This window comes from Atractosteus spatula, chromosome 13 (genome assembly GCF_055471065.1).
Source record: "Atractosteus spatula isolate fAtrSpa1 chromosome 13, fAtrSpa1.hap1, whole genome shotgun sequence".
Classification (NCBI taxonomy): domain Eukaryota; kingdom Metazoa; phylum Chordata; class Actinopteri; order Semionotiformes; family Lepisosteidae; genus Atractosteus; species Atractosteus spatula.
Genome location: NC_142718.1, coordinates 7,385,951 through 7,400,309, shown reverse-complemented (window position 1 = coordinate 7,400,309; position 14,359 = coordinate 7,385,951). Strand labels below are relative to the sequence as shown.

Genomic DNA, 14,359 nt, shown 5'->3' with positions numbered 1-14,359 from the left:
AGCAAAGCTGGGATGCAAGGTTTGTGAGCTGGGATGTGAGGTTTCACAGAAGGAAGTAAGTGTGACAGTTGAATTCATGAAAAAAGCTATCCCTCGATATAGATTAGCATAGAATAGTGGTGATGTTCCTTGGGCAAGGGGTTAAAAAAGGTGATATTGGAAGGCTGGAAAACAACTTCACCCATTTGGAGGATTGAACATTAGGTCAACATGGTGTTTTGGGTCATTGTCCAAGGTTAAGTACTTTGAAGGTCAAATTATTTGAGCTCAGGATTTGCTTAGGACAGAAATCAGTTTGTTAAATACAGTTGAAGAACGCGTGTGCAGTGACACATGCTCTTTTTACTAGTTCTCCAGTCCAGAGGAAAATGTTTATTTTTGCCTTTCAAAGCATGTGAGACCAAGAAGTCTCTTTTGGCATTCAAACAAAGCACGAGTGCCTGTCTGTCCTTTTTTTTATGTAAGTGTCCACTTGTAGAGTGCTTTTCTGGACTGTGAATATAAGATTTGGTTAGTGGTTATAAAATAAGCCAATTTTGTCAGAGTAAACACTTATTTTGATTTTTGGCTTATATCCCCTGTTTTCTGCGTTATGAAAGAATGGCGATTGTCAGGCCAAGTGTCAGCAGAGGAAAAGGACGACAGTTAGGTATCGTTACCCATCCAGGCATTGCCGGAGGCAGAGGACAATGACTAGTTTACAAAAACCTTTGTGGCTCCTGATATGTTACAACAGCTTTAATGTTCATATTTTGCAACTTTCATTGGTAAATGGGGAAAACATGTCGTGTCATGTCATTTACCAAACCGCTTTATACCATGTGGTGTTGCGGGAAGCCGGAGCCTACCCAGCAAGCAACGAGCACAAGGTAGAGTACACCCTGGAAGGGGCGCCAGTCCATCACAGGGCAAGTGCAAGCCAGTCATACATGGGGACAATTTGGAGGCTACGGTAAAGGTCAAGGGGGAAAATTTGGCCTGGACACCGGGATAACTCCCTACTCTTATCAAGAAATGCCCGGGGATCTTTAATGACCACTGAGAGTCAGGACCTCGGTTTAACGTCTCATCTGAAAGACGGCGCCCACTACTACACTACTGTCCCTTCCACTATACTGGGGCATTAGGACCCACACAGACTGCAGGGTGTGGACACCCCTCGCTGGTCCCACTAACACCACTTCCAGCAGCAACCCAGGAGTCTCCCATCCAGGTACCAACCAGGCTCAACCCTGTTTAGGTTCATTGGGCTAACAGTTGAGAGAGGGTGATATGGCTGCTGGCAGGAAAACACGTCAGATGTTGAAATCATGAGCCCATCGTTGTTAAATGCATCTTTCTCCCTGAAACCGGTGAATCAAATTATTCCGAGTCATTGTACGCCCTGCCAGTGCTAAGCTTCTCACCTTGCAGTTGGCACCCTGGTGAAATGCGGTCTTCCTCTTTCCTTGCGGTCTTCTCAGAGGGTCGAGGAGGAGCTGACGGGCATGCTGACCGAGATCCTGCTCTGTGTGATGTGGCGGGGGCTGGATGGCTCCGACGATGCCGCCTGGCTGGACCGTGGGCAGGTCTTCTCCGCCCTGACCAAGATGGGCACCACCAACGAGCTGCTGCAGCCCGCAGATGAGATCAAGCTGAGGTACGTAGCTCCACTGGTGGTGGGCACGGGGGGTGGGCTGTCAACCTCTGAGGGCCACTTGATTCTCCTTGACCAAAAGTTGGCCTGCCATTCTGTTTGCTGACCTAAAAATAAAAGAGAGCTTTCCGGAAGGTCATTACAATTGTTCTTAGCTTCTTTCAAAGTATTCTATCTAAAGTATCTTCCCTTCCTCTTATTCTTAAGAATTAATTTGTCTTGGACTTCAAATGAAAGGTTTTTTTTTGTTTCTGGAGATAAATGAATGGTGTTTATGTTATTTAACTATGTTATACATGTTGTTGGTAGGTTCTTTATATTAAATAGTTGTTGTTATTATTATTAAATGGATTGAATTTACAGTTCTTTATATTAAATAGTTATTATTATTAAATGGATTAAATTTACAATTTCAGTGTCAGATTACACCTCTTCATGTGTATTAATTCAAGATTTCCTGTTCTGGGGATACCCATGTGAAGTTTATACCATGACCTAGTTCGTCTTGCATCTTGAAGAATGGAATACTGTGGTTACCATTAGCTGCAAAGTGATTTGATTTTCTCTAGAACTCTGCCATTATACCAAATGTAGTCTGTATCCAAGACACCGAAAGTTTTTATTTTTTCTATTTCCCACTTTGATCTGTTAGTGCTTCTGGCAACCAAGGGTTACTCAAGGTTTCTCTTTCAGTCTTCTAGAAAAGATGCTGGAATGGGCAGTGACCGACAACCGAGAAGCTACTGCAGCTACCTTGCCCGTTCATACAGAGAATGCTGTCCGACTCCTGCATATTGTACAGGACTTCTTGCAGGCTGAGGGTCTGGTGAACCCAGCTATGTGGACAGAGAAGGTAACCAGCCAGAAGGCCACTAGAATGTATGACATTCTATTGTCATACTTGCTGAGAAATAAAAATCACTAATCTTAGAATTGTACTAAGTCTGCAGCTTAATGTATACACTGCACTTCCAGGAGAGGATCTGAGTAGCTTGTTAACCTTTATAAGTTAATAAATAAGTTTATGACGATTGATCGGTGTATAATCCATTCTTTTGTAGATAATTACTTTTAATTATAAAATTATAGATACAAGGGCTCGTATTCTGTTTAATTTTGGCACTACGAAAGCTATTGAAATCAAGTCAAGACAAAGCACATTTATTAAGCTTTTTTCCTTCTCAGTTTGTTTGCAGTACAGCACTTTATATGCCAGTATTTCTATTTCTGTATTTATTTCACGATCAAACTTTAAGAGAGAGAATATCAAATCTTCTAGTAAGTTTTTGAAAAATGTAGTTATTTTATCAAGTGGACAGTAAATGTTTGAATGTTACATTCAACAGAAATCCTGTGTAACTGATGCTTGAGTGTAGAACTCGTGTGCTAGATCTGGAGTCCAATCCAGTGTAGGTTAGTAAGAGTAACTTTGTGAGTACCCAGCAGGCCTTGTCTCTTGTCAGTAAAGCTGTGGTGAGGTCCTTTGACAAAGAATTGCTGCAAGATTAACTGACTGCATTTCACTGTATTGCCATTGGTTTGAGGGCAAATATATTTTTTGGGAAATCCTTTTTGTGAACATTCAATATTTAGCTTGCATGCTTGACATGCATGTGATGCAAAACATGGCAAAGGAAGAATGTTTTTCTCACCATACAAAATGTCAAGCAGTCAGCTGAACTGCAGATGCAGATTTTAAAAACCAAGATGACAGGTTAGTTTTGTTAGGGACGGCTGCTTCCTTATTCTTATTCCTATCCTTATTCTTTAGCCACGGCTAATGTTACTACTTTCATAAGCAATCAAGTCCTTCTTGCTGTTCAATTTGATTTTAAAGGAAATATGCTTTAATGCAGAATTTTCATATGAAAAAACAAAGGGTTGTAGAATTGCTAGAAAGCGATATGTAGGTGTAAGTGCTCAATCACATGGCCCTTAGAGGTTTTGATCTTTTCTGGAATTATCAGTTCAGTTGTCTGTCTCCCATGTCGATTATCTTTTGACTTCCCTTTCCATTGTCGTTTCAGTGAGCAAGCCTGTAAATTAATGCCCCACCTGGGTTTCTGACTTAATAGTTAATTAATAATTAATTATAATAATAATAATTGCTTACACTTATATAGCGCTTTTCTGGACACTCCACTCAAAGCGCTTTACAGGTAAGGGGGACTCCCCTCCACCACCACCACCAATGTACAGCATTCTTAGTTCTGATGGGGACTCTTTACCTTCCAAGCGTTCTGGACAAAAATGCCAGTAGACAGTGAAAAATCAAGCAGTGCACTACAGCTGTTTTTACGTATACACTTAACGATTTTTGGCGCATCCGAGGTTTACCATAAAACTTTGTAGGATGTTTAAGAACAAGGGGAAATGTAATCGTTTGAAATCCACCTTGAGAGATCATTATTGACAGTGAGGAGGGAGGGGAAGGCCTATGATGTTGTAGCCATTGGCTGTCACATGTCTATGTGTGTTAGGTATTGGAGGAGGCCGTGACCCTCATGGACAGTCTGATGGTGTGGTACTCCTCGGGCACTCAGTGGATGCAGCTCTCACAGGTTGGAATCAGGCTTCTGCTGGGCTTTATGGCACAGGAGAATCTCCAGGTATGGTTTCCCACTAGAACATGAAACCTGACTGATCAAACTCGTACTTCATTTCTCATAGCATTGGGCACTTATGCCCAAGAATCTCAAGTAGTGACATAATGATCATCCATCTTGAGGGGGGTCATGTTGCATCTTAGAGCACAAGATGCAAAACTCTGGGCCTTTTTTATTAGTTTAGAAGATAGCCCACTGAGGTGTTACAGTAGTCTAATAATAAAAATGTCCATCAAGATTAGATAGGTCTTAATTGAGAACTGTTTTGTGAATATTTGGAGACTATTGTTACAATGACATCTGATCTTATACCTGACAAGTTTCAATTCTAGATCCACACAAGATCCATGCAAAATCATGTTATGTACAGTACAGAAAGTAGAATGTGGTTGATCCTTCAATAATCTAGTTTCTGGTTTTGGGATGAAGAGCCCTTGCAGACGAGTTATGAGCAGGCCTATAGATTCATCTGAGAGTGGAAGCGTTGCAGTTCTCTTTTCCTCTTTTTCTCGCCACCCCCATTCCATCATAACCCCGCTCTCAGGTGTGCGCCATGGCCACGGCGAAGCTGAACACCATCCTGCAGACGAAGGCGATCGAGAGTCAGGACGAGGCCTGCTACCTCCTGGGCAAGCTGGAGGGCATCCTGAGCAAGTCTATTCGGGAGCAGACCGAGATCTACTCCTTTCTCATCCCTCTCATCCGCACCCTGCTCTCCAAGATCTACAAGCTGCTGTACATGGAGCTGCACCTGCCTTCGCTGCCCGACACCAACGGCAGCCCTTCCTTCTTCGAGGACTTCCAGGTCTACTGCAGCTCTGACGAGTGGCGGGTCTACCTCGATAAATATGTGAGTCTGGTCTTGACAGATAACCTGGAGTCGGTAGCTCCGCGTAAATGCACTTTCCCAGAACTGCCATGTTATATTAGGACTTTGCACAGATGAATACGTTTTGATTATTTCCCCGATGGATTCAATTCCTCATGATTTTAATGAATAACACACCTAAAATGTCTGATCTAAAATTAGAAGTTACAATTCCTGTTAGGACTGCGGTGGAGAAGATCTCCATTAGAGGGCTCTTAGATTCAAAAATGCATCTTTTGCCCAACTTCTTTACCATACTCGCTGCGATTGTTTCTGAAAAAACTTTCCAATTGCCGTAAGGCCCTCGGAATGGGCTGCTCACAGGTGCTGCGTTGCGTTTCTAGATCATTCCGTACATGAAGCAGTATGAGATTGAGATGTTCAGCAGGGGTCATGAGGCCATGGCGGTCTACTGGAAGGACTGCTACGAGGCCTTCATGGTGAACTTACACAAGCGGGAGAGGGAGAAAGGAGAGAGCAAGCTCAAATTCCAGGTGAGTTTCGTATTCGGGGTAGTATTATGCCTCCAGTAGCTACCTAGCTACTTTTTAACAAGTACTGTACTAAAGGGACAGCAGACTTTTCTGTACCCATCACTCATCTTAAGATACAAACTACACAAGCGCAAGTAAAACAAGTAGTGAAAAATGTATAATAAGTTGTAATGCTGTAGACGTTTTTTTGTGATAAAGGTAAACGTTTTTTAACGGGAAGGTGTTCAGTGACAGCTCTGGTCTCTCCTCCTAGGAGCTGTGTGTGGAGCCTTTCACCCGCAAAGCCCGTCAAGAGAACCTGCGCTACAACAGCATGCTGAAACTAATCAACAACCAGCAGAACACCGTCCTTCGCCAGTGGAAGGCAGCGCGGCGAGGCCTGGTTTGTGAGAGGGGACCCTGGGCCCACAGGTAAAGACGCATATCCTCTCCATTTTGGTGTGGCCCATTCCTCTAAACCTTAAAAACAGACGCTTGAAGTTTAAGGTGTATTTTCTCGCGTCTATTTCTGAAATGCAGCCGTTTTTAGGGGGAAGGAGGAAAGTTTGGTTCGTGTTCACTTCCCTTTACCTTGCGTCGCCCAACAATTTCCGCTCTGCTTTTCGTTTCAGGCAGCAGAGCAAAATGCACTGGAAAGTGTCGAGCGCAGAGAACTATTCCCGCATGCGGCTGAAACTTGTTCAGAACTACAACTTTGACCCACACAGAGAAGCCAGTGCCCTGCGCGACAATCTCGGTGAGACTGGTATTCTTGTTCACCGACTGGTCTTCTGCAGGATGATTTGGGCGGCTCCACACTTCCACACAGAGCCCTGTCTTCGTTTTCCGGGAAGATCTCAGGCCTCCGCTCCTCTGTGTAGACAGTTAGCAGTCTTGGCTGCTGAGGAGCGGGAAGTTTACGAAGCAGCGCTGGGGCCCTTGGGTGCTATCTGGGTGGAGGTTTGTATGTTCCCCCCCGTGTTCTCATAGGGTTTCCTCCAGGTGTTTCTGTTTCATCCCACAGCCCAAAGACCTGCTGGTAGTTTAATTGGCGTCTGGGTGTCACACCCTCTGCAGCCAGAGGGCACTCCTTCTCTGTCCTGTCTCTCATTTCCGGTTCTCTGCTGTCCTTCTGGTGTTTTTCTCTCTCTGGGACTATATATTTCCGGGTCTTTCAGTCTGCCTTCGCTCAGCATTGACGTTCGGATGTCCTGAGACCCGCCTAGCACCAGGTCGCCCCACGTCCGCTACCTGAGGGCATAGGTTTCTATACGACATTCCCTGAACAGCTGAGCTACGCATAGAGTCTTTTCGCTCTCCTGTCATTCCACGGTTTGTCCTTTCCGACGTCCCTGACACTGGGAAGATTGACGTATCAGTGTGTGCCCTGCGATGGACTGGTGCCCAGTCCAGGGTGTACACTGCCTCGCGCCCATGGCTGTTTATATATTCCCCCGGCACAGGCGTCCAGCTGTACCAGCCAACCACAGAGTCTCTGCTCCTGGAGGCAGTGAAGCAGGCAAAGGTGAACGACCTGGAGGATGACATGCTGGAGCTGCCGGAGGATGACCCAACGGGAGGCAACAACCTGTGAGTATCCGGCTCTGTCTCAACACTGCGACCACACTCTCGTCATGCCCAAAGTCAGCTGGCAGTATTGTGCACACTGACAGATGTGGGGTAAATCTCTTTGCACGTTCAGCCTGGGAGTTGTGGAGTTTTTGTTTTTCGAAGGAAGGACCTTTAATAGGTTCTTTACTAGCTTATACTTTTCCCTGTACAGCTTATTCGCGTTGCAACGTGAAACTTAATTTTAATAATTAAAAAAACGTCCTCAAAATGGACAAAAGGCTTGGGCAATTTTGACTTGGGTGATATTGAAGTAAAGGATAGATACGTATTAGGGATTCTTCTAGCAGCTAGTAAACAAGCAATTACACGAAAATGGCTTATAAAAGAACCTCCAACACATGGGTTAATGTTGTGAATGAGATCTACAGTATATAATGGAAAAAATAACTTTTTCTCTCAGATTGCAGGCAGACAGGTTCAGCAAATACTGGGAAACATGGATTAAATCTATCTCCCTACAGGGACCTGATTCTAGTTTACGAGAAAATATGCAGTGATATCTTTGTGTGGACTTTTTTGTTATTGGTTGTGTTTCTTACAAACAATTGTATTTTTTTTTTTGTATGGCCCTCCATACCTGCTGGCATAGTGTAAATAGTTCATTTTATATATACAATTTTAACAAAAATGTAAGATGAAGGCAAATGTTTATTCTGCTGTTTTGGTTATGTTCTGTTTGTAAGCCCTTTCATCGCTAAATAAAAAGCTTTTCAAAAATGGATAAAAAGCTTCGAGAGGGCATGCATTCAAATTGTACGCATTCAGATTGGACCGAAGTCTAGAGACTCTGAGTGCAGCATTGCAGACTAGCCACCCCAGAAATAATTCTCGCAAAGTACACACTTCACTCATTCATGTCACTCTGTGGGAAACAGCATTCCTTGATTACAGGCAATGTGAATGCTAGACTGAACCTGAAACTGGACGCTTCTCAATCTCCTTAGATTTATCAACCTGATGCTATCTGTATAGTGTAATCTCCTTAGACTAGCAATCATTGTTGTCAGAATCAATGATTAGTGATAGCTGAAATTCAGGCAAAATTTTTTAACTCCTCAGTTATCAGAGAAGTTTCCCTTTAAACTGCTTTTCCCTACCTCCTGTAGGAACGAGACTGAGGAGCAGAGCCAAAAGGAAAAGCTGGTCATTTCCGAGGACTGTGAGCTCATCACTGTGATGGATGTCATTTCCGGCCGTCTGGAAGTCACTACCCAGCATATTTACTTCTACGATAGCAGTGTGGAAAAGGAGGAAGGTTAGAACAGTCTTTGAAACTTAGCTGGAAGACTCAGATCTGCGCCGTGCCAAAAACCTATGCAGAAGAAAGCATGTAGTTTATCAAATTAGAAATGCAGATGAAAATCTGTGCAGTCCTGGCACGCTTCAATATTTCATTGACAAATAATATTCATATTGTTACAAATAGGGGGTTACGAAAGTAGGGAAATTTCAGTACATAACCGAATGGATAAATCAATATGTAAAATAAATAATCATAACCTCCAACATGTAAAGATTTTGCCAAGAATATACGTGAGTACTTGGTATAGTTAGAGGAACGTGAATTCTTTGTTCTCTGGCACCACTTTTGGTGAACAGAGAATAATTCAGGCACCATGTGTTAAAGAAATATTTATTAACAGTAACAATAGACACACTAAACAACAGACAACATAATCAGACGGTTACCAAGACTTCAAACTCTTGTATAATGCCTACAAAGGCCAAAATAAGAGAAAGCTGCCTTCTAAACCAAACAGAATAGGAACTGTGCTCCCTATTCTAAAAATACACACACTCACCAGGAGAGGCCGTTTTTAACTGAGGGATTCTTCACTCAAGAACTCAAGAGTTCCCTAAAAACCTCAAAAGAGCAAGCTCTCTTAGCAAGATTCACATAGCTCCACACGTACTTCCTGGAACAAGGAGCTCTCACCTTTTGTCTTCCTAAACTGTTGATTGACACTTAAGCATTTACCCAGAACTTCATTAACCAAGGTAAACTTTAGGATTGCTGTGATCATTGAATCTGGGACCACCACATCTCAGCAAACATCCCCCTGCTTTGAAGCTGGCAATGTATCCCATTATATCTAGATTCAGTTGATAAAAATACTCTTTGAAATTTTCAAAAAATAATAAAAATGTGGGATTTCACATAAATTGTAGAAGGTTTTCTGCAGTAAAAGTGGCATGAGTTAGTGGTGTGGCAAAGAAACAAGTAAAGGTTTATTCCATGCTGAAAAGAGAAGAAATGAAACAATGTTTGGACTGTGGAGGCTTCTTCGGGTGTGTGTAGTGGCAAAGATACTTGTAATGCATTTCCATTAATAAAAATCATTCATATTATTGTCAGATTGCAAGGGGTGCGAAATAAATTTGTTTTGTGTACTGTGCATAATTCATATTTAATTTTGCTCAAAGTACACAAAGAAAGCTGAAGAATTTTTTTTTTGGCCTGTCTTCTCGGCTTGAAAATAAATGTGATTGTTTTTCAAAAAAGTGAACTCTGCATAGTAAGACTCGTAACACGCTTTCTCCTCTCTCTCTGTGTGTCATGACAGGCGTCGGCTATGACTTCAAATGGCCACTCCTTCAGATTAGAGAGGTACATCTTCGCAGGTACAACCTCCGGCGTTCGGCTTTGGAAATATTCCTCATCGATCAAACTAATTATTTCCTCAATTTTAAAAAAGAGGTGAGTGACTTTTTAGCTGTGCGTGTTATGGTTTTGTAGACACTTAGCTGTGCGTCAAACGTTCTGTAATGGTCCTGCTTTTTTGAGACAATGAAAGAAGTTGCCGATGTCATCTACGGTGAATATATTCTTATGAAAACCACATCTCAGGCTGGGTTTATGTCTTTGGGCATTAATAACCCATATCCAATGGTAAATTTCTCATTGCAGGTGAGGAACAAAGTGTACAGTCGCATAATGTCACTGAGCTCGCCTAACCTGTATGGAACTCGCTCCCCTCAGGAACTGTTAAAAGCATCTGGACTGACGCAGGTGAGAGTTCAACATTCATCAGGGCATCATTATTCCTGCAGTCGGTGGGATTCTCAAAAAGACTTCAGGACTTCTGAAACCATGGTATAGTAATGGCAGGGAAGAATTTTCATTTCGAAAATCCGTGCAGTTTGATGACACGTCGGAAATAAGGCACTGTAGTTACAGAAAGAATTTCAACAAAAAGATTTATTGCAGCTCACTTCACACGCTTTTTCAACAGCAAGGTAAAAAGGCGTTTGTTATTTGAGAACATAATTCAGTAAATCACTTTGAATGGACTGTTGTCTCGCACTCAGCTCAGGCAGGCTCCTTTGATGAACGTGTTCACCCTTATTAGAAAATAGCTACTGAATATTTGTTAACATTTTAAGCACATCCAGATCCATGGGGGATGCATATACCTAGATAAAGAAGAAGAGGAGGTTAAGCTTTCAATCAATCTTTTTTTGCATAGTAAATTCAATTATAGTGTTCTTCGTTATTTAATAAAAACAAAACCTAAGCTTTTGTTTTTAAGCTTAAGCTTTCAATCAATCTTTTTTTGCATAGTAAATTCAATTATAGTGTTCTTCATTATTTAATAAAAACAAAACCATATGTAATTTTTTATTTTGTATTTTGACATTTGTGGGGCAAGGTTTATATCAAGTGCTGAGTTTGAGGGACATTTTGTCCTTTCACGAAGTTCATTTCAGAAACTGCACGCAGTTTTTCTAGAAACTACAGAAGCTGCAGGGCTTGAAATCATCCCATAGTAAAAATCTGATTTTAACAAGGAATGTCGTATTTGAAGCCTTAACATGGACGACTGAATCCATATATATCTGTATGCAGAAAAACTGAAAAATGGAGCTCATTCAGAAGATCATGATAATCTCCCTTTTCTTCACTGTTACAGACCCCATTGCTCTGCTTCCACTCTTATTCCTAAAGAGTTTAGTGCAATTAACAAGTGCACACCACCAGTGCAATAAATATGCTTGAAAAAATGTTTCTGACAATGTGTCTTGATAACGTTTCCTGACAAGTTTCATTTCTTTGTTGAAGAAATACCTCATATCATTATTTTGAAAACTGGAACACTTAATTTGTACCCTAGACACCATATTTTCACACTTGAGGCTTAAATGTTTTCTACCATTTTCTTTCTTCTTGAGCAGAAGTGGGTGAATAGGGAAATCACCAACTTTGACTACCTCATTCAGCTGAATACAATTGCCGGGAGAACGTACAATGATCTGGCCCAATATCCAGTGGTAAGGTGTCCTTCTTTTAAAAATCCTCCTTAGGCTGTGTTCACGACAGGAGAGATTTAAGAAGTTTCGAATATATTTGATAACGCATGGAACAAAAATCTGTTATTTGTAAAGTTTTATTAATATATGGTTACTGTGTTCTGAGTTTCCCTTGGCTTATTTAAAATGTGATTTCTGTGTCCGGGTTTTCATGGTTTATACACAATGTTTCATAGTAAATTGATTACTCCTACCAATTAAGAGAAGAGATAAGATAAGAGATAATTCTATGAAGAGCTACTCAGAATCAAGGATTTAATTGACATAAATGCTGCTGGGCGATGGAGTTTTTGAAAGCAATACCTTTCAAAAAAGATAGTCTTCAGTAGCGCCTGAAATGTTTGTAGAATTAATTTTATTCTTTTTTTTTCCTCAGTTTCCCTGGATTCTTTCAGATTACACCTCTGAGGAGCTGGATTTGAACAATCCCCTCGTTTTCCGAGACCTCTCCAAACCAATAGGAGTGGTGAATGAGAAAAATGCCAAATCTGTTCGGGAAAAGTATGTTTTCTTTCACCAGTAAATTCTTTATTTCTGCTAGATGAGAGCTACCACTGGTGTGATGATGATGATTTGGTATATAAATGATTGTGAAAAGCAAAACACAGCATATTTTTAAAAGTATTCAGAAATTAAAATGTGCATGATGCAAAAAATGTGTTTTTTTTTTCATTTAAACATTGTTTTGTAAAAGTATTTGTAGTTTCTTGAGAGAATATGCACAGTTTAACTGGGCGTCGTGGACAGTTGTACGGTTTTGATGCATTTTTTCAAAAAGGTTTTTATCGATTAATAAGAATGCTTTAAGACTTTTTTTTTGTTCAGCTCATTCTGCTCCTTATTTGGCATTATCGGTGAAGAAAATGTACACCGTATCATTCCTGAACACCCAGGAAAACCAGGAATTACACCACCAAAAGAACTTTGAAGAAATCGATATAGAGTTTAGGAGAAAAAGGTTGGAGTTTTCAATATTTTAATATAACCTATCCTAATACCCCATTTCGTTGTCATTATTCTAATTAGGTATGAAAGCTTTGAAGACCCTACTGGCACTATTGATAAGTTCCACTACGGTACCCACTATTCCAACGCTGCAGGGGTGATGCACTATCTGATAAGGGTGGAGCCCTTTACTTCACTGCATATTCAGCTCCAGAGTGGAAGGTACAACCTTTAAGCTGTTAATATCGTGTTCGTGTTATGTGTAAGTGTGATCTGTATAGTAAGTTCAAACTCATGTGTAAACTCCAAAGACTGCTGCAGCTGCTTTTAGGCCCTGCTGGGCACCTTGTACAGCGGTCACAGTACTATGCCTGCTGTGTTCCTTCCCAGTGCTGTATTTTTACGGGTAGACCATAATAAATGCTGGGAATGGATTTGCTTGATCCAAGATCGTGAGTTTTTGACCTTAAAAAAAACAATGTGCAAACAAAAGTTTACAAACAAGTGCTCAAAGTATTGTCTAGTGTAAAATATCTGATGGAAAAGACAAAGCTTAGGAATAAAAGAAATCTACAGTATTATAATGTTCAGAAGGGTGGAAGGGTTGCACAGTGGTTAGCATTGCTGCCTCCGGACCTGGGGTGCTACCTGTGTGGTGTTCCCTCCTTGTTTGCATGGCTTTCCTGTTGATGCTCTGGTTTGTTGTCATTGTCCGAAGACATACTGGTAGGTTAATTGGCTTCTGGGAAAATTGGCCCAGGGTGTGAGTGTCTGTTTGTGCCCTGTGATGAATTGGCGTCCCTTCCACAGTGTATCCTGTCTTGCGCCCGTTGCATGCTGGGATAGACTCTGCCTCCCCCATGACCCTGAATTGGAAAAGCGGTTAGACAGTGGATGGATGGACTGTTTTCAATATGACTGTAATGGCACAAGAAATTCCACTTTAGGGTCAGAACTCTTTGTGTGCTTGCATTTATGTGCGTGATGAAGCGCATGAAGATATTTCATAGCGCCTGCTACTGCCAAAGTGATATAATCATTAAAGAGTAAAGAAAAAAAAGTCATCTGCCCCTCTCCCAACAGGTTTGATTGTGCTGACCGGCAGTTCCATTCCATTCCCGCCACCTGGCAAGCCCTCGTGGACAATCCGAACGATGTCAAAGAGCTCATTCCAGAATTCTTCTACTTCCCGGAATTTTTGGAGAACCAAAACGGTGAGTAAAACGCATTCCAGCACCCATATCACCCTGCAACTCACAACTGGCAGCCCACTGAAGCTCAGCAGGTGTGAGCCTGGTCAGTACCTGGATGGGAGACCTCCTGGGAAAAACTAAGGTTGCTGCTGGAAGAGGTGTTAGTGGGGCCAGCAGGGCGTGCTCACCCTGCTGGCCCCACCCTGTGGGTCCTAAAGCCCCAGTATAGTAACGGGGACACTATACTGTAAACAGGCGCCGTCCTTCGGATGAGACGTAAAACCGAGGTCCTGACTCTCTGTGGTCATTAAAAATCCCAGGGCGTTTCTCGAAAAGAGTAGGGGTGTTACCCCAGCGTCCTGGCCGAATTTCCCATTGGCCCCTACCAATCATGGCCTCCTAAGAATCCCCATCTATGAACTGGCTTCATTACTCTGCTCTCCTCCCCACTGATAGCTGATGTGTGGTGAGCGTTCTGGCGCATTATGGCTGCCGTCGCATCATCCAGGTGGATGCTGTACATTGGTGGTGGTGGAGGGGAGTCCCCATTACCTGTAAAGCGCCTTGAGTGGAGTGTCCAGAAAAGCGCTATATAAGTGTAAGCAATTATTATTATTATTAATTTGCTTCTATTTTCCTGCTTTGTTTAGGAGAACGTAAGGCCATCAACCACAAACATTTAAACAACTGATTGTTTT

The 14,359-nt window shown here is 42.0% G+C and overlaps 1 protein-coding gene across 2 annotated transcripts in view; it reads left to right on the top strand.

Moving 5' to 3' along the window:
• Window positions 1-14,359, top strand: part of nbeal1 (neurobeachin-like 1) — a 126,699-nt gene that overhangs the window by 95,876 nt on the left and 16,464 nt on the right. For both annotated transcript variants that reach the window (XM_088930182.1, XM_088930181.1), the window contains 15 exons: window positions 1,464-1,639; window positions 2,330-2,489; window positions 4,117-4,245; window positions 4,787-5,092; window positions 5,455-5,604; window positions 5,858-6,015; window positions 6,216-6,340; window positions 7,047-7,173; window positions 8,322-8,470; window positions 9,780-9,913; window positions 10,124-10,225; window positions 11,389-11,484; window positions 11,900-12,024; window positions 12,550-12,690; window positions 13,552-13,682. In XM_088930182.1, coding sequence (XP_088786308.1) covers window positions 1,464-1,639; window positions 2,330-2,489; window positions 4,117-4,245; window positions 4,787-5,092; window positions 5,455-5,604; window positions 5,858-6,015; window positions 6,216-6,340; window positions 7,047-7,173; window positions 8,322-8,470; window positions 9,780-9,913; window positions 10,124-10,225; window positions 11,389-11,484; window positions 11,900-12,024; window positions 12,550-12,690; window positions 13,552-13,682 — 2,209 coding nt within the window. The remainder of the gene's footprint in view (window positions 1-1,463; window positions 1,640-2,329; window positions 2,490-4,116; window positions 4,246-4,786; window positions 5,093-5,454; window positions 5,605-5,857; window positions 6,016-6,215; window positions 6,341-7,046; window positions 7,174-8,321; window positions 8,471-9,779; window positions 9,914-10,123; window positions 10,226-11,388; window positions 11,485-11,899; window positions 12,025-12,549; window positions 12,691-13,551; window positions 13,683-14,359) is intronic.